This window comes from Syzygium oleosum, unplaced genomic scaffold (assembly GCF_021117445.2).
Source record: "Syzygium oleosum isolate NSW1041296 unplaced genomic scaffold, Sole_v2.1 Sole_v2.23, whole genome shotgun sequence".
In the NCBI taxonomy this organism is placed as follows: Eukaryota; Viridiplantae; Streptophyta; class Magnoliopsida; order Myrtales; family Myrtaceae; genus Syzygium; species Syzygium oleosum.
In genome coordinates, this window is record NW_026607507.1 from 6,034,208 (window position 1) to 6,061,272 (window position 27,065).

The 27,065-nt window shown below is 42.0% G+C and overlaps 5 protein-coding genes across 7 annotated transcripts; 2 read left to right on the forward strand and 3 right to left on the reverse strand.

Annotated features, from left to right (window-relative positions):
* Positions 1-76: 76 nt before the first annotated feature.
* On the forward strand, positions 77-1,262 carry LOC130141000 (uncharacterized). Its single transcript, XM_056321582.1, has 3 exons — positions 77-258; positions 382-451; positions 891-1,262. Exons 1-3 carry the CDS (start codon positions 98-100, stop codon positions 1,017-1,019), a joined length of 360 nt encoding a protein of 119 aa, XP_056177557.1. The 5' UTR covers positions 77-97; the 3' UTR covers positions 1,020-1,262.
* A 1,086-nt stretch (positions 1,263-2,348) lies between these two features.
* LOC115662874 (uncharacterized) lies at positions 2,349-6,251 on the forward strand. Its single transcript, XM_030584958.2, has 3 exons — positions 2,349-2,684; positions 4,264-4,287; positions 5,412-6,251. Exons 1-3 carry the CDS (start codon positions 2,474-2,476, stop codon positions 5,756-5,758), a joined length of 582 nt encoding a protein of 193 aa, XP_030440818.1. The 5' UTR covers positions 2,349-2,473; the 3' UTR covers positions 5,759-6,251.
* Positions 6,252-6,501: 250 nt separating this feature from the next.
* On the reverse strand, positions 6,502-11,329 carry LOC115662872 (condensin complex subunit 2). 2 transcript variants are annotated; one of them, XM_030584953.2, is made up of 13 exons: positions 10,875-11,329; positions 10,674-10,775; positions 10,195-10,312; positions 9,923-9,996; positions 9,764-9,824; positions 9,479-9,676; positions 9,080-9,366; positions 8,815-8,959; positions 8,477-8,733; positions 8,360-8,390; positions 8,140-8,279; positions 7,857-7,967; positions 6,502-7,006 (listed from the first exon to the last, which is right to left on the reverse strand). In XM_030584953.2, the coding sequence occupies exons 1-13, from the start codon at positions 11,130-11,132 to the stop codon at positions 6,785-6,787; spliced, it is 2,004 nt and encodes a 667-aa protein (XP_030440813.2). In that variant the 5' UTR covers positions 11,133-11,329; the 3' UTR covers positions 6,502-6,784. The 2 variants fall into 2 exon arrangements, with proteins under 2 accessions (XP_030440813.2, XP_056177555.1); XM_056321580.1 differs by having other exon boundaries at positions 6,502-7,003; positions 10,875-11,327.
* A 1,276-nt stretch (positions 11,330-12,605) lies between these two features.
* On the reverse strand, positions 12,606-17,787 carry LOC115664738 (uncharacterized). Of its 2 annotated transcripts, none has more exons than XM_030586625.2 (3): positions 17,390-17,787; positions 13,721-15,019; positions 12,606-13,310 (listed from the first exon to the last, which is right to left on the reverse strand). In XM_030586625.2, the coding sequence occupies exons 1-3, from the start codon at positions 17,570-17,572 to the stop codon at positions 13,083-13,085; spliced, it is 1,710 nt and encodes a 569-aa protein (XP_030442485.1). In that variant the 5' UTR covers positions 17,573-17,787; the 3' UTR covers positions 12,606-13,082. The 2 variants fall into 2 exon arrangements, with proteins under 2 accessions (XP_030442485.1, XP_056177556.1); XM_056321581.1 differs by lacking the exon at positions 17,390-17,787 and adding an exon at positions 15,352-17,327.
* Positions 17,788-19,124: 1,337 nt separating this feature from the next.
* Positions 19,125-24,837, reverse strand: LOC115664740 (chitin elicitor receptor kinase 1). The gene is made up of 12 exons (XM_056321583.1): positions 24,009-24,837; positions 23,196-23,229; positions 23,093-23,097; positions 22,810-22,971; positions 22,042-22,244; positions 21,618-21,707; positions 21,148-21,241; positions 20,903-21,054; positions 20,740-20,831; positions 20,056-20,194; positions 19,654-19,752; positions 19,125-19,564 (listed from the first exon to the last, which is right to left on the reverse strand). The coding sequence occupies exons 1-12, from the start codon at positions 24,628-24,630 to the stop codon at positions 19,400-19,402; spliced, it is 1,857 nt and encodes a 618-aa protein (XP_056177558.1). The 5' UTR covers positions 24,631-24,837; the 3' UTR covers positions 19,125-19,399.
* Positions 24,838-27,065: the final 2,228 nt, after the last annotated feature.

A 27,065-nucleotide genomic window follows, 5' to 3' on the forward strand; every position in this document is an offset into this window, starting at 1 on the left:
AGTAAGGATATCAAGACTCCCGGGTTGCGCTTCTCTGAAATAACATGGAACATAATTTTACAAGCAGGTCGCTGCTCTCATTCTCCAAAGGATCTTGATGCATGAAGCTGGGATGAATTCTTGTTGTTTCCCTATTTACCGCTTCGTAACGATGTCCCATGCTCTGACGTTCGTAGTTGAAGAGCGCGATATTGTGCTCTCTAAACTGCTGCTAAGACGTATTGCCGGTTGTTTCTTGAGCCTCTCAAAGCACACGAGGTTTGCTTAATATTGCTCATTGTTTCTTCAACTGTTGGCTAGATGATGTTTCTTGATGTACACCTTGATGATCACATGCTGCAGAAACATCCTCAAAATCTTTTTTCCTCCATATAATTTCAGGGCACAGGAGGTGCTACATAATACTCTTCCTATGAGACTAGAAGATGCCTGTATAGCCAAAATTCTTGAAGTAAGTGAGGAAGAAAATTGTTTAGCCGGAAGTATTTCTGTGTTAGAAGCAACCTTTTGAGGAACTTTCATTAATTGCTTTCCCATGAGCACAGTTGGAGAACGATGATGATTCTCCGAGCTGGGTTTTGAGGAACTTAACTGTACAAGTGTGGCTTAAATAACTCATAGAACCAAATATTGAAGAACAAAGCTGAACCATCATATTAGTGATCTAGTTTTCAGCTCTGATTATATATCTTCAATAAGTTTCGACCTAACAAGAATTGTAGTAGGCGAGTTTGTTGATCTTGATCCATATTCACTATACATTCTTTACTCAGAAATGTACATCCATAACCATCAAAGAAGGAACATTTCTGGGACTTAGCCAGACTAAGTACATGGGCTATATTCACGCACTCAAAATCAATGACTTTTCATGCTGTTTCACCCTGCAGGCAGAGCCACTAGCCAGGGATTTATTGAGAGAGGCAGCTGACAATCTCACCGGTGGTGGACGTGGACATCACCGTGTGGAACCGCGATTTGGGCCGATAGCTAGACCACCCGGACCGAGGGTGAACTGAGTGACTATGCGCCACCAGCTGAGCAAATGTCCGCAGAGTGAGTTTCTGTTCATGCATCCTCGAGGTTTCACCTATAGAAGTTGGCAATGGGAAAGCAGGCTGGACAGTTAATTGGCCTGTGTTTACTTTGGCTCTATGAACCCTTGGCCAGTGACAGTGGCATACCATACATTTGCCTTGCATTTGATCTGTTGTTGTAAAACAGTTTGGGTTTGCATTACTGTACTTTTGGAGTTCCTTCAAGGCATTGGTAATTATCTTGTGCCCGTAATGTGCGAATCGAGTTACCGTCCAGGGTCTATTGACATAGTGCTACTCCGCCGATCGTGGCATCGCCTCCTCGGACATATCGTAGGGGCTCGGCCGGCTCGGGCCTCTAATTCTTAATCTCGGTCGGGTCAATGGCCATTGGAAACTCCTTTGATACTGTCCTCGGAGGGACCCTTGGCTAGTGCAGTGATGTAAAAGATGAGGATTGGAACGGAGTTCTAAAGATGAAACTGCAGGAATTAGAGTATTTGCGTGCCTGTGCCCGCAAAAGACTGGATTTACGTAGTAGGGCTCGAGGTTTGGCATTTTTGACGTGGTAGTCTAGTATAATTGTACTTTTGGCCCATCCACAGTAGATAAGGATGGGTGGTTTCAGGATCGATTCAGGTTCCACCTAGAATCTACGCATTGGAACGGGAAACCCGAAACCTACCGTGCATATTTTGGAACATGAAACTTACCCTATCATAGGTTTTAGGATCGATTCCAAGGTCTATTTAAGTTCAACTTGTATTATTAATAAAACGATTGTAGTGAATTATCATCTCTAATTATCATCATTTGCTGCTATAATTCACTAATCGCAACTTATATGTAGATACATGAAAAATATGAAATATTAACAGAGTAAAAATCTCAGTTAATTACCGGAAATGGAAGCTCATAACAGTGGTTCCACACTACATGCTCATCATCGGACGCCATGAAATACTACAAGATTGCGCGAAGATATAGAACAAAAAAATACAAAAATTATTTTCTAATTTTTAGAACTCGGAACCTGCCTTATATATCCTGGAACCTGAAACATAACCAATTTTTACTAGTCCGATTCTATCCTGAAATTATGCTCACTCTATGTTCAGAACCCACGAAAATAAGGAGAATACTGGGTTTGCAATTTGACCCTTCCTCCAATTTGACTTATCTCAGGCCGTACAATTTCACCCAAAAAGCAAAAAAGACGAGTGAATCAGTAGATTGTTGGGGAAGACGGTGATCAGATTTAGGTGCGAAGTTATATAAAGGTGGCCGCGAAGAGATCGGCGTCGTCGTCTCACTTTGACGGAGGCTCGATCTCGTCGTCGCCGTCGCGATCCCAGTCTGCTCCTCCGCCGCTCGCGACTCGCGCGATCCCCACGATCCTCTCCGCCGTGCGGCGGACGGAGCGCCGCCTCGCACCGATGGCGCTGAGCCAGACGCGCGCCTGCTCGCCGGCGCTGTTGAAGCTAGGGCTGGGGATAATGGCTCTGTGCATCGCCGGCTACATCCTGGGCCCGCCTCTGTACTGGCATTTCAGGGAGGGACTGGCCGCCGTCAGCGACTCCTCTCCCTCCGCCTGTCCTGCCTGCGACTGCGATTGCTCTTCTCAGCCTCTCCTCTCTATTCCCGAAGGTAATGCTCGGCGGCGCGGATGGATCTGATGATAGATAGTCTTTCTGGATCCGTTCTAGTTCACGGATCTGTTCGGATCTGTTTGTGTTTGTTCTGGTTTTGTGCTGTCGATCTTGTGGAGTCGTTCCTCTCCTTTTCTGCTGATGCTTGTGGCAGCGCGTCCACAATTAGAAACTGCGATTCTTGTGTGCAAATTTGGAATGAGGTCTTACCTATTTTGTTTGAAGCAGATTAATTAATAATTGAATAGCTCATTGAATCTGTTTAAACCAGATTTGATAGTAATAGGCTACTGGATAGCTTATTGAGTCTGCCGCAAAAGGATGGTTATGTGCGTTGCTTCCCTATGAAAAATATCATTTTGTGCTTTGAACTAGTTAACTCATAATGGTTCTAATCTAAATCTATGGCATTATGGGAAGTATATCCTTTAACTTCTTACTTTATGTTGAATTACTTTTTTCATTGAGTTGGTTTTGAAGTTGTATTGGGCTTTGGAACCGTGTTAGATTTTTGTTCTGTCCTTCTTTTCTTATTGAATTCGCTCTCATTTGGAATGTCTACTGTGCTCTGGCATAGTCTAGATCGTGTCGCATTGTGCTCGATGACTAATGATAGAATTCTGATTATGAGCTATGCTTTTCTGAATTTGGTGAGCTGTGCTTATTGGACATGGGAAAATAAACTTCGGTGGCGTAAATGCAACTGCTACTTGCTTGTTTAATGTTTAGCTAGTGCATCATAATGAGATCTATGGTATTTGGCAGGACATATGCAAAGTTCAATACTCCTTTGAAAAGTTTCTAGAATTCATCGAGTAAGATCTTTATCAGATCTTTGGCTTCCATGACAGTAATATCGTAGCATCTAGGCCATGTATTTTGAGGGCATTAAATGCAAATATCCTCAAGAATTTGATAGAACATTTATTTTGTTTTTGAACAACACTATATTCTCAAAATTCATAGTAGTAGCTAAGAGGTATTCATCTGTTTCAATATTGTTGCTTCCATTAATTATCCCGAAAACTCTGAGAGTGGACTTGAGCATTGAAAACTTAAACAATTGATGCTGAAGCTAGCTTGCTTATGGGTAGCAAATCAGTTGTTTTGCTTCTTGACATCCATTGTGCAATGCATGCTACCATTGATGGACCAATCTTGCACCACTGGATAAAGCCCTGTTTGAATTCCATATTGTGTCAACTCTTGGGCTGTCTTGGACTGGAAAATGATCTGCATAAAAGCGCTTAAAAATAAGGCAAGCTGAATGGCGTCTGGCTTTCAGCTGCTTCTTCCAGATTAAGACATGTCATTGCATCATTTCCAGTTCAGCCCTTTTCTTGTAGGCATGACTTTTTTTATTCTCCCTGTGAATGTGAAATTTTCATAGTGTGCTGGTACTTTTGATATTTCTGGCTTGCTTTCAATAAGTTTCCATTCCCTGTTACCTTAATTTTTTGGTTCTTCACTGGTGCAGCGGTTGAACATTGCTTCTGTTGAATTATCCTCTGACTCTACTTTTAAACAGTTAATTGATGGCTAACTTTTACTTTTCTTATTTTCCCATTCGGCTGCAGGACTCAGCAATGGCTCCTTTGCAGGTTAGTCTCTTCTTTGTTATCGAACTGTATAATGATCCAAGAATGTGAAATTTTTCCAAAAAGTTTTTGGCATGTCTCTCATGTGCATGGAGCTAGTCAACAATTGGCATACAATGGTCAACTTGTCTCTGTTAAAGTCTACTTATCCGCATCATAGCAGTCTGTTTACAATGGTATCTAATGTAATCCTTTCAGTGTCTACTACAGAAGTTTGGGTTGTGTCCATCCGTCCAATATGGACAATTCGATGTAAATTCTTCATTGACATGGAGTTTAAAATGAGAAATTCCATCAGAAGTAGAATGGAATGAGAAAGTGAGAGTGCAAATGTTCTATGTTCATTGAAGAAAGCACTAAGGGCTTGTTTGGATAAAAAGATTGGGGAGATGTCAAGAGAATGATTATGGGAGAAACGGAATTCTTCATCCCTTTTCTTTAAAAGATCAAAGTGAGGAGACTGAAAATGTTGAGAATGTTAAGAGATTAATCTAAAATGTAAAACTACCAGAATGACATTGGCATTTTATCCCTAGAAAGCTACGTATAGTTTTTCCTTCTATATTTTTGGTGAGGAGACTAGCATAAGAGTTATGTAGTTATTTGTTCACTTTAATTGGATCCTTACTTATCCAAAAAAAAAGGAAATGGTTGTGATGAAAATCTTCGACTCATTTCTTGTCTTTGGACTTTCCTCCTCTGTCATAATCAATCTTATTTTCCTTCCATTGTCAGCTGCCATCCTCCCATTTTATACCTCGCTATCCCCTTCCTCCTAAATCAACATTGCTATTTGAGAACTCCATCTGCTTTAACTGATGTAGGAAGCATGGAAATGGAGAAATTAGTTCCAATGGAGTATGAATGTTACTGGTTCAGTCTAGTTAAATTATTGGTTCCTTCTTTCCCAGGTCCACACATAACAAAATTTCAATTTCATATTTTGTTCACTTGATCCAGCCCAAGTGTTTGAATGATGTGGTGTTTTATATATGCAAATGCATTTTTCCTGTGACTTGGATGCCTTTTAGTTCATCATCCCTTTTTTTCACTTTTAACATCATTACCTTGGAAATGGTTGCTTCTCAGAACGACATACTTGTCTTTAACTGTTATGTACCTTACAGATTGTGCAAAGCGTGATCTGGAGGTCGGTGAGGATACAGAAAAGAATTTTGCAGAACTTCTTTCAGAGGAACTGAAGCTGCGTGAAACTGAAGCTTTGGAAAGTCAACAACGTGCTGACATGGCTCTGCTTGAAGCCAAGAAGTTGACATCGCAGTATCAAAAAGAGGCAGACAAATGCAATTCAGGAATGGAAACATGTGAAGAAGCAAGGGAAAAGGCTGAAGCAGCATTGTTAACACAAAAGAAATTGACAGCTATGTGGGAATTGAGGGCTCGTCAAACAGGATGGAGGGAAGGAGTCACCAAAACTCGTTCCCAGTCTCAGGGAAAAGTCCAGTCGGCTTAGAATATCACTAGTTGCAAAATGCTCGTGTTCAGTTGGAAAGGCACCAGGGGAAACTGTTTTACGGTGTGCTTTTACTTTCCAGGATTGGCGTTTGGATGAATCTGATCTCAATCTCTGGCCACCGTCAATATCCGTTGCCATTTTCTGTCAAGTAAGAAGTCCATTGCGTTGTGGAGCCATCTGAGAAAGCAAAGCCAGATAAGATGACCCCAGTTCCGGTAAGATACGGTCCTTAATACCTTAGGCTATTAGGTTACCATGCGAACCCTGTTGATCTTGAAAGTGAACAATGAAAGTCCATTGTACTGCGATAAGTTATTAGGATGTGTTATGTAGAGATGCGGATGGAATTAGTGGGCAACCCTAAAGTTCCGAATCAATTTGGAAAACTATGGTCGATTGCTGTATTTCTATTGCATCAAATTTCTGTATGTCCTGTTCTGAATATTTTCTTTCATTTGACAGATAGGATAAATATATTGCTTTTGTAGGTGCTCTGTTTCTATTAAAACCCATCGGGTATCGTATGTCAGGTAACATATCTTCTGCATGATGGAGGCATTTTACGAAACACGCATGCAAGGAACATGGTTCCGTGAGTAGTAATCTTCTCCTTTGTATCAATGGAATTAATCTCTTGCTAGAGTCTTAGGAACTTTTGTGCACACCCCAGTGGCTGCACCTATGGGCGTGAATGTTATATACCCGCTGTCGACGAAACACAACACAATTCTCTCCAAAGAGAAGTGAATGGCAATCAGTGCATGTGCCACTATGATTGGAACAGAATTGAGAGTTTTAAGTACATAAATGATTTCAGAAGTTCCATTCCCACATGCCAGTCGTCATGAGGGGAGAAAACTCTCCATTGTTACAATGATGTTTACGACCGTAAAAAAAGATCTACAGCGATTCAATTGCACACCTGGGACGGGGAGCGAAACTTAGCCACAACAACAGAAGAAACACGACTAGACCTCTAAAGTCAAGTTACGAGGACACATTTGCACACGGCATGATAAGTTTCTAGGCACCATCTTCTCTACGCACATCGTGACCAGGAACACGAATGCTGAGGTCGTCCATGTCGATAGAGCCTTGGATGCTCAACCCGTGTTCGTTCGCCAAGTGCAACAAGCATATGAAGCATAAATGCGGGGAGATCTCGCCAATGCTTGCAGCAGCTCTACAGTCAGCTGGAAAACTGGCCAAGATCTGCTTGAAAGACACGGCTTCTTCTGGATCCTTCTAATCAAAGCAAAATCGATTACGTCACCTTGTCTTTTTTCCAGAAAGGAAAACAATTTTGATATCCAAATTAAAGAATACACAACAAGACGATCAATACCTTACCAAAAAAAAAAAAAAAACAAGACGATCAACGAGTATAGGACTATTCCAGGAGTCGTGAAAGGAAATCAAGAGAGATGAGTAGTCCATAGGCCTTGAGTGAAGTTTTGTACACAATACTTGTCCCTGCCTATGAATGAATGCTCAGACCTACTAGAATCATTCATGACAGACAATGAGAATGCTCAGACCTACTCACGGATGGATGGGGGGTTTCTACAAATCCTCGAGGATTAGATCCTCTGGATTATCTTGGCCTTTAGGATGAAAATGTGAGTAAATCTCACGTTGGAGGTAATTCCTTAAGTATTTGTGTGATACTACACTCTATAAAGTTAATACGACAAAATACACATCATTATGATAGAGTGACGATGACGGATCCGTTACTCGGGGGCCCATATGGATGATTTACATAATACAGTCCTGGAAATTAAGATGACTAGTGATTCCACTTGATTAATTTGACAAGTTGAGTAACTAATTACAGGACTCTGCAAGAATGTGTTCACCAAGGACATCATTAGATTAAGCATAGAGTTATCATCAGCATCTCTAAATAGATAAAACTTTTGATGTTGACAGTACAGCCCTAGTTCAGCTAGAAATGACAATAACGATGGCGTTTTTGGTAGTAACTATGACTTTTACGAAAGCATGACAAGGTCCACCATCTCAGATGTTTAGAAAAGGACGCACTAGCAGATCTTTCAATTAGAGTTGGCTATTTAAGGGGAGAAGAGCATACCTGAATAGACATTTCGGGAGGTTTAAGAATATGGTCCCAGAGAGTCTCTTTCAGTGCTTGGACATCAACTTGCTTAGAGGTTTTGTCATACTGAACTTCGATTTTATTTACCTGATAAGGAAGCCTTTATAACGATGAGTAAATATGAATAGATGCATCTAACGCACTCTGCACCTTAATGTATGAAGAAAGAAACAATCTTCCAAGGAAGCAATATTTCATTAAACTGAACAGACAAAAGAGGTAAACTAACAAAACAAACATCAACAAATTGAAAAACGACCTGGCGGGGCTGAGAAACAAGTGTATCAACATCTTCCTCATCACTATGGATATTCCCATCATCGAATTGTTGGTCAAAGACACTCTCGTGGTCCCAAGAGGTTGAGGGTCCATAACCATCAGATAATTCTCGCGGCTCATCTGAGATTGAAGGCAGGCTTTTCAATACTACCAAAATTGCAAGATATACCTGAATATGCATTCATAGGAAATAGCTATACCTGATCGTTTTTTCTGTTTCCTGCCAAGGCACTGCAGCAAGTGAAGCATATATCATTGGCATAGTTTGGCAGGGTTAAATAAGAAACCAAATATCCACCACTTGTAAAAATTATTACCGTTACATTCGGTAGGAGAAATAATTTCACAAGACTCTCTGGTTGGTAATGGCAATCTTCGGGCAATCTTACGTTACATGGAGCTCTATTTGCGGGCAACAGCAGTGACTTAGGATTCTTGGGAGGAGCAAATATATCTGGCATATCCTTGTCCAGAAAGCTTGTAAAGTCGATGTCAACTTCTGCTTGTTTCTTATATCTAGTTTTTTTAGCAGTAGTTGGTGAACCACTTTCCACAGCATGCTTTTCTTCCTTTCCTAAAATGAGGTTTAAACTACATTATCAATCCACAAAGTGACAGGAATAATCATGCCTTCTGCAATACACATTCACCAAACCTTTAGGTTTCCGAAACTTCCAATGGTCAGGACCGGCCCAAGCATTGTGCTGGGTGTTAAAACCCAAACCGAGGAAAAGATAGCTTTCTACTTCCTCTACCTTGTCTTCTGAATCAGGGTCATGATAAGAATATAATTCATTGTCCTGCAAAAGTCACCAGAAGTAAATGAGAAACAACTTCATCGAATTCCACTGTAAAAAATAGAGGATCATAATAATCTCTATTTGGCTGCAGAAACGATATGAATACGTGCAAAAAAATACCTCAGTGTGCATGGGAACTGTTGGATCCACACAATTTGAGTCTTCCACAACCACACTCGTATCACCAAAATCATCATCCTGATCCCAGGTACTACAGTTTTCGAATGTGTCAGCAGCATCGAACACATTGCTGCTGCTACATGTAGCATCATTTTGCTCTTCTGGCTTCTGAAAGACATGATCCGTTGGCCTTCTATTGTCTTCATCAAATTGATCAACTATTACCCTTAAGGTTGGTGTAATTTCATCCTTCATTTGCACTTCCAGTACCATTTGTTCGATATATTCTGTCAAGTAGGACAGGGAAACGTCAGTTATTCTTGCCACAGCCTCAAGCACATGAGCATGTAGATATAAAATACTATTTGTTGTGTTAAGAGCAAAAGAAAGGCAACAAACCTTTTGCAAATGAAAGATCGACTGTGTCTAATTTATCGTTTTGAATATCTGCCATGCACTTTCCAGGTACTTCCAAAGAGTCAAATAGCACCCGGCACCCACCATATACTCCAAGATTATTCAACAACAAGCCCTTCGCTCCACCTTCATCAAATTGTGCTGACGTCTGATGGTAAAGAGGATCCACCAAAAATGCAACTAGAATAAAAGAGATCAAGCTAATTGTCAGAAAAATTGACCTCTAAATCTCAAAATCATACAAGACGAGGTTGAATGAGCAGTCACCATCAAACTTCTTCACATTGAGAGCCTCAAAGGATGGTTCAAGTGTCGATAATGGTGATATCTGCAGGCAAAGACTTCTGTTTGCTTAAAGATTGCAATTCGATTACTTGGAATTCTAGTAAATTTGTTTTTCAAATTTTCATTATATAAAACCAAAACCTTCTTGTCCGCATCTTTCTTTGAACGACACTCTTCTTGTCCACTATCAACACTAGGATCCTCCACAACACCATCTGAAACAGATGTATAAAGAAAATGCCGCAGTTACATCAGATTATAAACATGAAGCAAATACAAGAAAGCGATAACATATTAAGAACCAGAATCATCTCTATATAAGAAAATTATACCCAACCACACAAATCCGTTTGCAGGTTAACAGAAGATGTTGTATCTACCATTGATAAGCAAACAAGACCGATGCCACTGACCTTGTTCGTTGTCTTGACCTGCTCTGTTCATCCCCCCAAGGACTTTGTAGGCCTCTGAATGCACAGAATCAACTCTCATCGAGTATATCTTAACTCCAGCTTCCAACGTGCAACTTGCCTGAACAGAGAAATGTGAAGGCACAACATACAGATTTAGGCATCAAAATTTCCCATGGAAGGAAAGATATGCAATAGAAGTACAACAAAGAGATTTGGGCATCTAAATTTCCTTGGAAAGATTTGCAACTGGTGACCACTCAAACCCATCTTCTAAACTTCTAGTAAGAGTTGCTTCTGGAAATTGACGAGCAACTTGTTTTTACCGCATCTACACAGTTACACTGTCTTAAACCGATTAGCTGCTTTCAGAACTTTCATAATTCCCCCAACAAACGAATTTTATATAAAATGCGAGCCCATGGACAATTGTTCCTCAACTAACCCATAGAGGCACAATAGCAACGGGCACAAGAGCTCACCTTTTGAAAATTCGTCTCCGTGTCACTTTCTTCTTCGACCTTAATAATCTCATAGAGATGGTCTATCAATCCCAGCTCCCACGTGTTCTTTTGGTTGATTTTCTGCACCAACCACATTCCAAAATAACCACACGAAATCAAGAGCGCCGATGATACTCGATCGAGGTTCAAAAACAAGGAAGCCGAAAAAAGAAAACGCACGTTCTCGCTCGCGAGCTTAATGCAGTTGTGGAACAGCTCGAAAATCTGCTGCTTCCCGAGGCCGGGATCTGGCGGGGCGGCGTGGGGGGCGGGGCGGGGGGCGGCGGCGAGCTTCCGGCGGACGGCGGCGGCGCGGGCGGCGCGGGCCTGGGCCCGCTCGAGGTCGTCGTCGTTGGAGCCGAGGAAGAAGGGGCTGGTCGGGGACTGGATCCGGCCGGCTATGGACCGGTGCCTAGTAGGGCTGAGGATCTCGGCCATGGAGGAGGCCGAAGCGGAGGCCGGCGACGGAGGAGGAGGGCGGCGGGCTTAGGGTTTCGACAGCGTCGGAGATTGGGTGGGGGGGAGGGGAATCTGGGAGGAGTTTGCCTTGCAGTTGAAGGACGAGAAGCAGGAAGCAACCGGACGAAAATGGAGAGGAGAGTATAGAAGAGAACCAGATCAAAGATCCGGTTTCGGTTTCCCTCCCGTCCTGGTGCCGTTTGAATTTTTCTGCGGGGACGACGGGAGAGGGATTCGCTGCGCTCGGGTGTATGGTGTTGTCTCAGTCGAGTCGGCAATGGATTGGCGACGCGTGTGCCTCAGCGGATCGAGCGAACCGGCCGGGGTTTGCACCGGCTGGATTTATTAGTTTCGGGATCCCTTAAGCCCCCTTAATTCTTTAATTTCTAATTTACCATTGTAAAGCTTTTTACTGGAACCGGAAAAACTGAAAATAATTCTTTTAAAATTTCAAATTCGCGGGAGAAGATTAAAAGAAATTTGCACTTGGCGTGCATTTTTGCTGCATGTGTTCCCGTATTTTGATCATAGTTAAAAACCACGTGTTCCCGTATTTTGATCATAGTTAAAAACCACTGGGATATACCTCAATGGCCACCCTTCCAGTGAGGAGTTTGGTTTTCCACATTTTCAGGAGTCAGGGGTGGGAACGTTTAGTTTCAGATGTGAATTTCGACTTTCATGCTCTACAAAAAGGCAAGACAACCACCGCCCGCAGCGGCTGCGTTGGCTTGCGCTCTAGTCCCCCCACGAAGGGATCAGAGTTCGAACCCCAGCGTAGTCGTTAGGGATTCTTAAGTGTGGCGCCGTAGTGGTGGGTCCTGCGCTAGCGTCACCCCAGGTTTACCTCTTCGGCTGTCGGCCGTGCGGGGGGTTCCTGGGTTATCAAAAAAAAAAAAAAAAAAGGCAAGACAAAAGTCTGAGAATAAATTGAGAATTAGAGTAGGACAGATAAAAAGTCCGCCCATTGGATTTACATATCATACTTTCGAAGTAGACGATTGAATTTACAATAACAAGACCTGTTCAAGTTCAATCGATTATTTGTGTAAAAATTAGATTCTATTTGTTTCGCGAAATATGAATGATCTAAAAAAATATCTACCTAAAGCTAATCGCTTATATCTCTTCAAATAGTTATTTAATAAAAAATATTTTCAGACAAACCATTTTGAAAAATGATGTAAATATTTTTCAACCATTCAATTTTATAAACAATACAAGCGATTATTTTTAAGAAAATGTTTACTTAATCATTCATTTTCCAAGAACCAGACGGAGCATTTATGAGTTTTTTTAATCAAGAGTAGGTTCGACCAAGCATGTTCAAACCCGACAGTCAGATACGGCCAGCCCATGCCGGGTCTCCGGGCCAGCCTTCTTCGGTTAATGTATAACAGAATCAGATGCTACTCGGTTTAAGGCATCAACCCATCAGAGACCATAGACAAATTACTGTAATGTAGCCATCCAGGTATGACATACTGCAAACGCTCGGCTCAAACCAACAAGAATTTGAAAGAGAAGGATACAATATGAAAGAACTCTCCGAGTAATCCTTCTCCATATGACCCAGGACCCGAATTATACACCAGCGAAGACTCACCTTCCTAACCTGTTGTTTGATGCAGAAAGATCCAAAGCAACTCGAATGACCTTTCGGCGCTTTGAAACGGACCACATACATCGATAAGCAAGCTGAAGACAGCACGGTAACTCTCTCAAGAGAAGCATTTCCGAGCGGCAGCATATTACACGCAAGTACAGAGAGCGACATTACAATCACAACCGTTCTCGAAAGATAAGACATTCACCGTTCAATACCGATCTCAACCACAGGAATTCTGGGAAAGCAGTCTGCTGCTGATATACACAGATAGGTTGATTCGTATAGTGTGGCGATCGGGTAGAATTCAATAGGCACTTCATCTAATTCTTTTGGTGAACAGCAATTTGGTGTATGTCCATGTCCTTCAACATGACGGAACGGCCACACGAATCACAAGGAGCAGTTCTTGACCCACAGATGCTCTCATGCTCACACAGACCTCTCAATCTGTCTCTCATGTCCACCGCAGTGTCTCCTGCATGAACCATGTCCCCACAGAAACGACACGTGATCAAGCGTAAGGGGCAAACTGAAGCTTGGTGCTCAACCTGCAAAACAATTAACAAGATAAGTACAATTATTGAGTAGATGTATTCTAGCCTCCATTTTTTCTCTCCTCAAAATGCTAGGTATCCCAGAGATGTAACATCATGTCTAATTTCTAAATGCATATTTGCCACAATGTGCAGTCCGAATGTATCGTTTTGAAAGGCTATATACTCGGTATATGCGTGTGTAGACAACATGTTCCAGACAAGCATTCATATTGGATATCCAGACACATCGACTAGTTCATGACGGTCAATGAATCAAGATAATGTACTGATGAAAGTAAAAATTGCAAGAGCCCGTGGAAATAATCTAAGATGTTAACATAAAAGATGTTAAAGCAATTTTTTAGCAGGAGGAAAAGCTGTTTAAATCCTAAAGAGCAGAAATACAAGAACACATAACTTACCATTTGCACCTTTTCTAGGACAGCTCCGCAAGGACATTGGATTGGCTCATGGAACACTTTCATATGCTTCTCCATTTCTACTTGCTGAAAAGCTTGTCCGCATTTGTCACAATGCACATGGTTCTTAGCCTCCTCGACTCTTAGAACTATTCCACAACCCACATGCTTACAAACTACGTTATGTCTGCTGCAATATGCTTCATGGAGTGCTATAGTTCTACTGGGTATGAAACGCTTGCAGTTTCTACACTCCACAGTATCTATCTCTGCAGATGAAGATGAGGATCTGGCTTGTTGACCCACCGTCCTCTCAATTTTATCATTAATAGTAACTGATACCAGAAATTTGCTTGTTCCCTTGAAGCCATAGATACCGACGCTATAAGTGCCTGCCCCAAGACCCTTATCCTTGAAGCTAAGAATCAGTGTCTTTGAACCCAAATCATGTGAAGACCATTCATGTTGATGTCTGTTTGGGAATATAAGGGGATGCCTGGATATGTAAAGATCAGTGTCTCCCTCATCCGTTTCTGCTTCTACCGTCACCTCCACCATGGCATTTTGAGAAGATATCTTCTCCCAGACATCATTTTCGATGGAAAACTTGTAATAAACATAGTTACCTTCATCAACCATTCCAGACTCAGACTTTCCTGGTGTCAGGGGTATGAGCCTGCGCTGGTCTGTCCCCTCCAGAGTAGAAGCAGGGCCAACTATATCAACCTCAATGTCAGTTTCTAAAACTGACACACTTGAAGCAGGTTTCAAATCAAGTACACGTAACCTGTATATAATGTCACCATAATTTACAGTTAGAATCTCATTTTGAGAAAGAGTTGCATGCTGCCGCAGGCTCGTTTCAAGAACAGCCTTGTGATTGGGCAAGTCGGAGAAGCCCATCCCATCAGGCTGAAGTTTCGCATAAGTTCCTTTTGGGAGCCAGACATAACGGACTTCAACCAATGGAGTCGCTGGCGAATCTGACTGGAACATGTTACTCCATACATGAGGTGGAAGTCCAACAGAACCTTCATCTGCAGTAAACTCTAACACACCACAATGGGTGGCCCCATTCTCCTCATCGTCAGTTTTCATATCCACAGGATTACCTTGTTGAACCACTGCCAACCGAAAGTACATAGGCCCCTTATCAAAGGCACCTTGATCAGACAATTCAGTGAAGCAGGAAGGTGGCAATTTGATCTTATCGCCACTGCCCTGAAATGGCACTGCCTCCAGCAGGCGGTGGAATGAAATTCCTTTCCCAGTCAGCAAACTCTCTCTCATTTGCTGCTCAACCTGTAGTTAGGTAGAGGTAGAGCTTAGCTAAAGGGAGCATCTCCTAATTACGTGAACGAGAAAGAACATACCACAAAAAGAGCAGAGAACATATGTAATGTGCCAGAGTATTATCATTACTTTAGCTGACTCCAATTTGAGAGATACACTTTCTTTGCAACTTATTCCAAAAGCACAAGACATGAGGCAACAAGATGGAAGTTGAGAGAATTCTAATCACACAAGCGCAGCTTGATCACAATGCACATCAAAGATTCTAATAGTTGCCATCTCAAGGAGAAATAACACGCAATAAACACAACCAATTTGGCAAGTAGTTTTTCGAATGCTACCTTGTGTGACCTCATGTCACCATCCTCTTCTGTTAGAGTTGAGAGGTATTAGATGGGGCCCCACTCCTTTGCGGTTTGAGTATATGTGGCTCAAAATAGAAGATTTCAAAAAGGCAGTTATTAATTAATGGAAGAATAGTTCTATTGGAGGGCATGCCAGCTTTAATTTTGCTTCGATGCTCAAGGGGCTAAAATATGTTCTGAAACAATGGAGTCACAAGAAGGTGGGAAACCTGGGAAACAAAATTAGGGAGGCAATTCAAGAAGTTGACAAGCTTGACGATAAGGAGATCCAGGTGACTCTAGCTGAGGAAGAGAGCTTTAGGAGAATATAATGGGAAAAAAAACTCGTTTTTTTAATTCAAAAATGGAAGAAACCTCCTGAGACAGTCGGCAGATTTGGCTTGACGAGGGTGACAGAAACACCAAATTTTTTCATAAGATGACCTATGCTCGTAGAAGATATAACTTCCTCAATAAGTTGGAAGTCTTTGGGTAGGTTGTTGAAAATGTGGATGCCATGAGAGTGCAATTATCTGAATTTTATGCTGATTTATATAGGGAGAGATGTGTCGAGCGATCAGAATTGGAGGGGATAACTTTGACTTCTCTTGATCCTGATATGGCTGATATGGAAAATACCTTTTGAGGAGGAGGAAATTAGAAGGACACTCTTGTATTGCAATGGAGATAAGGCACCGGGTTTGGATGGATTTACTGTTTTTCATAAAAATTTGGGAGCTTGTTAGCGAAGACCTTCTGAAAGTTTTCAAAGAGTTCCATACTTCTTCGAATGCTAAAAACTTTGCATGGCTCATGCACTTGAATAAAAGCATAAGATATATGTTCTATTCTCAAAAGAAATTCCAAAATGGCCGGAGACGAGACTAGTTAGTACTGACAATCATCTGGAATCTAAAATTGAGCATAACTAGCATGCCCTCACCTTGTCATACAGGGTGTGATATGTTAGTCAGGAACAAAGCATGTAAAATTTGATTTTTTTTTTTCGTTTAAGTTTTCCAGCAACTAGAGTGACTAATTACATGACTTTAAACCTCAGGAGTTCTTATGCATGATATCACCACCATAACACCATTCGCATGAGAATATAAACTTAAAAGATGGTTCTGGCTACATGAAAGTTGCTTTATCCAGATTCAGCATAATAATCAGCAGTTGCCTAAGACAAGAAGGGACATCTTAAAGCATAAATGGCTACGTCTGCACCGCTCACTCAACGAGTTTACCTAAGCAAAATCAACTTGGGACTCAGCTCTACATTGCATGTTATTTAAAGTGAGAGCCTACTTACATGTTTCAGATCTTTACTAACAATAGCCCTATTCATTTAACTTTCTCACAGCTAATTCTATTAAGCACTAAGCAGAAGGATACAACAATAGTAAGCCATGGGGATAACCACGAGTCTGAAACTGCGCAACCTATATATCTAGCATGGTTCGTTTGACGGAAAATCATTGAATATAACCGAAGGTCTCATAAAAACGGAAACATCAGTCCACGCAAGAACTTCAATCAAGGCTATATGGCGCACGCATGACATCAATGGCAGTTGCAATAAGATGAGGTCGAGGGCAATGCTTTCCTCGCTCCACAACGGACTTAGCAATATATCAAGCTTTAAGCCGATTCCTCAAGCGGAAGTTTTGTGCAGATATGATCTAATACTAGAGCTGTAAGCACTAATTCCATAACGGGTATTTTGCCTTGATAAGTAATGAACCACCCATTAACATTTCCAGTGAAAGCAAATTTCAGTTGGGAGACTACTTGAGCACGTTCATAAGGAACTACCCACTTCTGACGGCAACAAATTGTGTCTAAACCAATTATAAGGAAGCACCCAAATCTCCACTGCACCAAAAGAATCGAGCTTCCCTCGAACCTGGGAGTCGGGTTCAAACTCGAGCCGTACCCCGAGCAACAAAACGATTCGAATTAGACAAAAACAATCGCCGGACCAGGATTACGATCACCTCATCCCCACCGGGACGGCGAGGAGCGAGCGGCGTACCTTCTCCTGCGCTTCCAGAGCGTCCAGCCTCCGAGTTCGCTGGACCGCCTCGATGGCCTCCCTCTGCTTCCGGGCCTCCTCCTTCGCCTTCCGCTCCCGCTCCAGCCTGGCCTTGGCCCGCGCTTTCCTCTCCTTCTGCTCCTTCTCCAGCTTCTCCCTCGCCCTCCTCAGCTCGAAATCCATCCTTCCTTCCTCCCGAGTCTTCTTCCTTCGCCGCGAGGACACACGAACACGAACCGACACGACGCGGCGATCTGGGTTGAATTTATGGGAGGCGACGAACGATCGAAGGAGCGATGGGAAATTGCAAATCGATTTTCCTTCCTTGTCGAGGAAGAAAGGAGAGAGAGAGAGAGAGAGAGAGAGAGAGTTGGATTCGTGTTCTTGCTCTGTTCGCTTCCGATTTTTTTTGTTCTCTTTTTCCATGGAAATTGAACAGAAGAAGCTCCAGAACAATCCGGGCCTTTCTTTCGGCCCATATTTCGCACTAACTTTGGGCTGATATCTTCTCATTTTCGGCCCACTTAGATCTTTTCTTGTCCAAAAATAGGCCCAATTAGCACCTGAATATGATGAAATCAAGGTCCGAAATTGTCTATTTGGGCAAATTAGATTGTTTTAGGGATGTCGTTGCAAATTGCCTCCCTGACATTTTCGAATTTCACAATTTGTCCCACGGATTTCGGGAATTTGGCTGCGGTGCGTCCCCCGGCATCGGCTCCGATCCAAATTTGCTTGGAGCTCTGGCCATGTGACGGCACGCGAGTAATTACCGAGGGAACAATTTGTCGTATAAGTATATACATATAAAAATAGCAGAAGAAGAATTTGGAAATATAATGCATGTGAGAATATGTGACTAAAAGTTGTGGTGAGATTTTGATCGGAGTCAACGCTAGATGCACGTCGATATATGATTCTGCAATAAGTTTTGGAATAGTCCCTTTTTTTTTTTTCCTCACATATATATACACTATATATACACTATATATATGACCAAGTCGCGTTCCATAACTTAAAAGAGTGCTTAATCGCATATCATATTCTTCTTTAAATTTGGTTGGATCCTCAGGATGACATAGTTCATCAATTTATTTCTCAGATTAGAATATAAAAGAGAGTACCACGTGATGTGGCTACTCGCACTTGTTAAGTAATCTGACCAAACAGTGATTTGCGGGAGATTAACGAGACTCGAATCAAGTCTCAACGCCATTTGTTGATCATTCTCTGGCTTATTTAGTAGTTAATTAAACTTCACCGTTTGTTCTCTTATTTTTGATTTCTGTAACGTGAAAAGTCATGGGGGTTGAGCAACAGCAAGTCAGTGCCGTGGAAACTGCACAGTTTCCTTATCTGTCCCTTCTAAATTGCATCCATCGCAAACGTCGCAAGATTCTGCGAAAACCGGACAGAGATCTAGAGAAAGAGGTCTCTTGGTCCGGAAAGAACTCTCGGTTTGCCAGTTTGTTCTTTTGGTCGCAAGCATCATATCTCAAATTCAGTTTTTGATAACAGTGACATATAACAAGAAGTACGCCACATTTTTCCTGGTACATCTACATCTGATAACACCTGGCCCATATGCAAGAACTCAACCATGAAAAGCATTTGGCATTTGATTCTCTCGATTAACCATCCTCTTTCTGCTAAATTATGCATCTCAAATGTGAGTTACCGCGTCCAAATTAGGCTAGGCCAGTTCAAACATCAAACCGACAAAGGAGATCACAGGTTTCTGCTACCTCAAAGGTTTTCTTTTCAGATCATCCGATCATGCTGTTTGTTGTAGCACGACAGGGTCTCAGTATGTATATACTCTATAGGAACGTACATACAACCAATGCACATCGAACAAGCTCCACAAGAATTCCTTTTCTAGGGAGAAGAAAAGACTCAAGAGAATAATTTACAATTCGTCCATGACCAGCTACATGAATATACACATACAACATAGGAACGAAAGCTTGAAAAATGTGATTGTATGATTCCGGCAAAAAGGGGAATTTTCTACCTTCCGGACATTAGATTCACCAGAGCATGGTTCTCGTAGAAGGAGCCAACATCCCAATCCTCCGTCGTAGATGAAAGCGTCATCAGGGCCACCACGATAGATCTCATGCTGGGGCGCAGTTGAGGATTCTCTTGTGTGCAAGCTTTCGCAAGCTGGGCCATCTGTGCACGTAGAAAACTCAGCAGTTATAATGTCGATTTACCGAGAAAGGAAAACGTAAATGGCCGAATGATTCTCTCAGGACCCCCACCTTCTGGGCAGAATCAAGCGGATAATTATCTCCAAGCCTAGGGTCAACAAGCTTGTGAAGGTCCTCTCTGGGATTGGGTTGGTTAAGAACCTCTTCAAACTACAGATGATGAGATTACAGCAATTAATCATATGATAACTTTGTCAGAAGCAGTCTCTGAGTTTTAAAAGTACACAAGCACATCACAATCATGACTTGTGTCCACGAGTATAGAAAAAGCCCCTCACTAATTCACATGAAACCGGTAGCAAAGAAAAAGTCAAAATAGTAGATCCCAGATATAATTTGCTCGCTCAAGCTAGAGATTAAGTTGTAAACCTATATTGAACATTTTGGGGGCAAACTCCAAGTTTCTAATTACTATTAACTAGCTATAAAATAGAACAAGGGAAAGAGAATAACCAAAGCAACGAGGCCCTTTGATTCAGCAATAGAACCATTTGCCTTGACTACAGCCTCCTTGGCAGAAATAAGTTCGTAAAGGACCACACCAAAAGCGTACACATCAACTTTAGGAGAGACATCGCCATACTGGGCATATCTGCACAGAGAAGGAAAAGTAATTACGCCGTGTGTGTATTTCCAAAGCCGAAATGAATCATTACTCTCAATGATTTGCGTTAATGTTTAGGTTCAATTGCAAAGGAAAGAGAATTAAACTCTTCCACACTAATTTTGACTTCCAACTGAGCAAGACCGGTGATGGATGGTTTATTAGTGTTGTTTCTCCAGTCATAATGATCATATCTTGTCAGTCTGGATTGATTAGATCCTGCATAGCAAATGATATTCTACTTCATAAATAGCAGTTTTACTTGGGATAGCCCTTTCCATTTTACTTGAAACCTGGATACTACTTATCACAATCCCAAACATGCTCACAATCTCAAATCAGTGACGGCAGCCATGATTGCATTACAAAGCGCACGGCTTCCTAACTTCTTCCAATCAGAGGATATCTTTAAGAACTCTAAATGAATAAGCAATTGCTTGAGTTTATTCTATCCTGTCAGTGTGACCAGTGTCAATGCCCTCCTACATAGATATCACATTGAGAGAGAGGGAGGGAGGGAAAGAGAATCGTACTCGGGCGGCATGTATCCAAATGTACCTACAAGTCGTGTGGGAAGAGATGTGCTTCCAACCTCAGTCAATTTTGTCAAACCAAAATCTGCCACCTGTCGTACACTACATTGTTAGTCCAGAAACCGAAGGGTACATCCAGGTGCAAAATTCAATAGAGAATAACCTTTGCATGGAAGTTCTTGTCTATCAATATATTTGCCGATTTAATGTCTCGATGGATATAAACCGGTACTGTATGCTCATGGATATATTCAAGACCTCTTGCAGAATCAAGGGCAATCTGAACCCTGGTAGACCATTGAAGTGGTTCCCTATCTGGAAAATAGATGGAATGTACAAATCATCACCGGTCAGAGATTAATATACAAAACTCGCCAAACAATATCCTCAAATTGTGTCCAATCTCACCTGAGCCACGCAAATGTTGGCTTAAGTTTCCATTCTCAATATACTCGTAGACAAGGAAAAGAGAACCCTCAACACAGTATCCAATCAAACGCACCTGAATCAACCATTAATATAAGTCTTTATTTGATGACTAGTAGAGAGTAATGACATGAATTTAGCTGCAGTGCAGGATTTTTGCAGCAATAAGGGCAGCTTCTCAACAACAGATTTTACAGTGGACATATCCAGATGATCTGCATCACTACATTTTGGTAAGTCAAAGAGAAATGGAAACGGATACACCATTTATTAATCATGAACAAACAGCACGTGAAAGCACTATGTCTGTGCACACGAATGTCACAGCCACACATGGTCCAAAATTTCCACATCCCCACATAAACTGTAGGAAACGCATAGGATTGACTGACGTGGAAAGGTGTTTCCTTCGTAAAGTACAAACTCATATAGGCTGGAAATTATGGATTTACCAGGTTAAGGTGATGAACATGCGTTAGAACCTTCAATTCAGCGAGAAATTCTCTTGAAGCTTGCATATCCATCTTCTTAATTGCAGCCTTCTGCATGGTTTCCAAGAAGAAAGGTCCGTGAGTGTAATAATAGAAAATTGTACTGACAAGTAAGTGTAGCATGGTAGAGCATAACAGCGGTTTCAACTGAATACAGAATCCCTTCATCTTAATTTTAATTATTGAACCAGATAGAAGTCTACTGGAGAATTATTGTGAGCTAAGCAGCATGTCAGCTCTAGGGTCCGTAGAATCAAATGCAGTGGCGCTGCCCAGATTGAATTTCAATGAGTTCTCCCTTATAATTAAGCTTCTTATGAACTTACACCACCTTATCTAACCATATTAGCCATACATTAAGTGCAAAAGCTATTTTTCGACGAACCTCGCCTCTCAATTCAGCATAATAGACAGCTCCAAAGCCACCTTGCCCAATTTTATTAGCCAGGCTAAAATTTTCGGTAGCCTTGGCCAATTCTTCGTATGAAAACTCCACTGACTTGTCCACAGTGATTCCTGTAAGACCTGTTGAAGCACCACCAGCTGGACCAGTTGATTCAGAAGGTTTTGCTGAGTCACTTCCCGGAACTAGACCAAGAAGATGGGGGAAACATCAGTCAGGGTACTCATTTACTCTGTAAAAAAGTTAGGGAGACAAACAAATCTTCTTTCTTCTGTAGACAAGAGCTAAAACTGCTTGCCAAAGAGAAAACACTATGACACCAATAAAATTTAGGAAGGTACGATGAATAAAAAAAACATATGAACTACGTATCCCGTGTTGAGACACAAAGTATTCTCTAGTAACTCCTTATCTAGAACACTGGCTAAATAAGTATCTTAAGCAGCATCAAGTCTCGTCTGCAGTATGACTGACATAATGTGCATGCACTATTGGTAACCAAAGACACATAGATTGGACTGATTTCATCACGACAGTGAATGGAAATTTCTAGAAGCATATATATTATCTGCTCGTGCTTCATTTGCCACGAGTTATTTTGCCACAGTCACAGTATTTAAGAATGTACAAACCAGTAAATCCTTAGTTCAGATATATATATATATATATATATATATATATATATATATATATATATATATATGGAAAAACAGATGAAAAGTGAGGGATTAATCTCAGCAACAAAACTACCATTCCCTGCTTGAGCTGATAATTCATGAGATCCTGAGAGCAACATTGCCTCCTTCACTTTGTTCTTTCGGTATATTCCAGCGTATAGACAATATGCCAACAACGACAACACTGCTACTGCTGCGACAATTATGCCGACAATTGCTCCAACAGATAGTCCTCCTATGAAAAAGTCAAAGATAAGCCTGAATTCCTTAAGTATAGTTATGGTCCATCATCACCCATTAGGATATTGAAATGAAGTTGCAATCAGAAAATCAACATGCGGAGAGGGACATTCCACCTGTGCTGGAAATAGGAAAAAACAAAAGGATAAGTTAGACAGTTGAAACGAGGATGAAATGCTAAGAAAACTTCCATTTGATGAGCAGACTACTGCAAGCTACCTTGAGTTCAGAGCTGGATAGGTTCCATTTGCATCTGTAAGAAAAGGGAGACTTAAGTCAATACCGCTATTGCAACTTCTGTCACCAAGTAATTAAAGCTCAATACTTAGGCCAGGTACAAGATTTCTAGTACCCAATACTTCACCACCGCCGTGATATCAAAACAAAGGAATGATAGGCAATGTCACAAACATGACTACTTTTACGTTGACCATTAGGAGATTCTCTTTAGAGACTATGAACTCCAAGAAAACATGTTCGGCTAGCCAAAACAAATAAACATCCGGAGAAACCTAATCATAAAGAAGCAACTCATCCGTGCTATAATGAGAACTAAAACAAAATTCATAACCAGTAAAAGATAGCATGCTAGCTTCAAAATGATCGGCATCGTCTAAATAGCACAATTGCGTCTGCTGCTACTTTGCTCCATATGCCGTGTTAATCCGGTCGTAATAGACAGAATTAGATACGATATTATGTTGAACAATGACCATCGGGATTAGATAGACGAGTCAGCACTTCATGTAGAATAACCAAGCCAGCTTTTCTTAAATGACTCCCGCATCTCATAAAGAACAGTTCCACCTCATTTGTCTCTTCGGAAACATCGGACATAATTAGAAAGATACAGAGATCCACAAGCTCATTCGAACACTCGGGGAGATACATCTAAATCCAGTATAGACAGTCAATTTTAGACATCAAGGCTCCTTCGTGTAATCATCTGGTCGCCTGAGAATTTTATTGCTCGGACGGAAAATTAGCAAAACCAAAGGAGCATGTCCTGAAGGGGAGTTTAAAAAACCTCACCTTTCCCGGGAATATACACCAGACCACTCCCTTGGCTAAAATTCACACCAGGATTATAGCTCTGCAGCAGAGTAGCGTTCAAATTCACCTCCGCCGCGACCGACTCGAGAGTTTCCCCCGCCCTCAGCGGATACGTGATAAACAATCCGTACTCCTTCGAAACCGCGCTATCCCCGCACGAGCAATTGACAACCACTCTCAAAACGGAGGAGGCCGGTATATTGGTCGCGGGATAAGAGTTGAAATTCTGCAACCACGCGGCGGTCGTCAAGTTCGAGTAGTTCTGCGTCGCGACCAAGCCGTAGGTGTCGCCTGTTTGCACCGTGTAATTGAAAATCTGACCGGGGAACTCGTCTTCGATGCAGCCGCAGGTGAAGGGGATGTTGATCCTGATCCCCGACCGGACGCTGTCCTGGTTCGGGATCTTGTCCTTGTTGTAGCTGACGATGTCCGCGACCGGCGCCGACAGGACCTGGCCTATGAACGTCAAGGTCGTGCCCTGCCAGACGTAGTACGAGGCCAGGGCCAAGCAGCTCTTGCCACACTTGGATTCGACCCTGCAGCAGGCCGAGATCATCATCAGCATCGCCAGCAAGCCGGCCGTCCGTAACCGCGGCTTCATCTGGTCGCCGGGAACGGCGAGAACGGAGCTCGAATCGGCCGGAGGAGTTCTCCGAAGTCGAGGTTCCGATTTTGGGGACTTTGAATGGTCGAACGAGAGTCTGATCTTTCCTTCTGCTTCTTCTTCTTCTTCTTCTTCTTCTTCTTCTTCTTCTGCGCTTCCTGGCGTTGACCGGCGATTTTTGGTTGCTTTCGGGATAAAGAAATCGAGGAAGATGACGAGGCTCGGCCGTTGTTGAGCGTTTTAAAGCGTAAACAAAAGCTTCGATTGTCGTACTCTCGGACTGGACCGGATCGACCTATAACGGTAAATTCGCCGCGGTTCCGTTTGACGGTCCGTAGGGGAAGAAGGCGCGTGGGCGCGTGGGGAAGAGAAGTGCGCTTCGCGGTGTGACCCCGCGGGACTGCTCATTTGGCCGAAGGTCTTTTTTGACGATATTGCCCCTCGCCGGGTCGCTATTGGGTCGGAAGGACCGGTAAAAAGGTGCGATTTTCTTTCTTTTTTTTACCGGTTGGACTTGGTCTAACGAGCTTCAGTTTCTCCGTAAGCGCGTTTGGATTTATTGAATCGAATCGAATCGAATTGGAAAATTTGAAGTGTCGTTCGTTGAATTCGTCAAGTGACTCTGTTGGTTAAAAATGGGCATTTAGCCGATTTTCGAATGTTCAAGTATTACATTTAACGGAACAAGGTTGTTTATCTCACAAAACATAATAGCGACATGGATTAACCGAGAATTCTCGAGACTGTTATCGACCTAGTATACTTCGATGCTTTTTGTCTTTCTTAAGGCTTACCTCTTTTGGCAGAGCGAGCAACAAGTAACGATCGTTTCTTCTCATGACATTCTTAACATAAAAAAAAATTTACCCAATTAATTCATAAATTTACTGCACGAGATGTCAATTCAATCATAAATTTTTCAATTTTAATAATTTAGTTCTAAATCTTGTGCTAAATTCTAATGGAATCCTGCCTGTCAATTTTCACTGGAAATTGTTGACATGGTAATCCGGTCATCGCTGGCCGTCTTACGTGGCACACGTCATGTCGGCAATTTTCGGTGAAAATTAACTAGAATGGCTATATTGGAATTTCGCATAAAGGTCCAATCCTAAATTAGCAAAGTTGAAAATTTCAGGACTGAAGTAGCACCCGTACAATAGGCTTACCAATGTTCGGACAATTTCACCCTTAGGATAGTCGGCACGCCGTCAGTCACGGGGTCCCGCACAAATGGAGCAACGATCCAAACGATACCTCAGAAAAGAGGAGGGCGTTTCGGTAACTTGACCCGGTTTTGTTTTTGAATATTTTTAGTCAAGAGACGTGAAACATTTCATGGCGTTATTGCAGGGTACCAAATTCAGCCAGGTGTCTCCACACACATACGTCCAACAATTATAAGAATAATAATTTATTATAATTATAATAAATAATAATTATTGTTAATCTTCTAGAGAGGAGGCAGGCCAGCAACTTCGTACCAAAAGGAAACGGGTCTCCGCTCCATACTAACCCTTTTTAGTTACAAGTTTGTGTCCAACTCTTTCGTAACCATACATGTAACTTGGCATGCACAAGAAGTTAAATCCGACCCCGGACCCCGAGGATTAGAGGTCCGGTTCCCGATCCCCTTTCGCAGAGAATAACAGCCTAGATAATAGAGATCTTTCCATCCGCTCGAGATTACTTACGGATGATTTCAGCTCGCGCAAAGACGAAAGAAGCAACCCTCACGGTATAATCATCCGCGTGCGAACTTCGATGATCGCTCCGTGTGCATCGGGAGAGAAAGGACGCTCGCTCATCCCCCCGATGTGAATCGATCGAGTCCTCACGGTGCAACCCGATACTTTCACCTCATAAAAAAAATTCGAAAAATTTCATTATCGGTATGATCCGTGTATATTCGTCATGCTAACAGTTTATTATTACCGTTTCACTTTTAAGCAAAGTGGAAGACGAAAACTGATCTTTTTATGTAGTTTTGACTCGGTCAGTGATTCCGGAGAGCAGCATCGCCGCCGATGTCCCAGACATTGTTGAATTGGCAACGTATGTTGACATGCTGCAACTTGAAAGGCACGGAACGTAGCGGCGGTCAAATTTCATTTTGGAATGTTTCTAGCAAAAACTTTCCTAACACAAACGAGACATTATAATATAAAAAAATAATCGAAAAATATTGTCGCCTTCTCGAGTAGTAAGTTCGAAATTAAGTTATTTGCAAAAATCCCGTATCAACACACGATCGACGGATGCAAGTTTGACGGCGTAGAAGGCTACTGGATAAGACTTTTTTCCGGTAATTTCATGTTAGGAGGGGCTTTTTGGTATCACGATGAGAAAAAATCGATGCATTCGTATTTGATAAAAGTTAAATTCAGTGCCCGAATGTTGTGGATCCGAATATGTTGAATTTCTATAAAGAT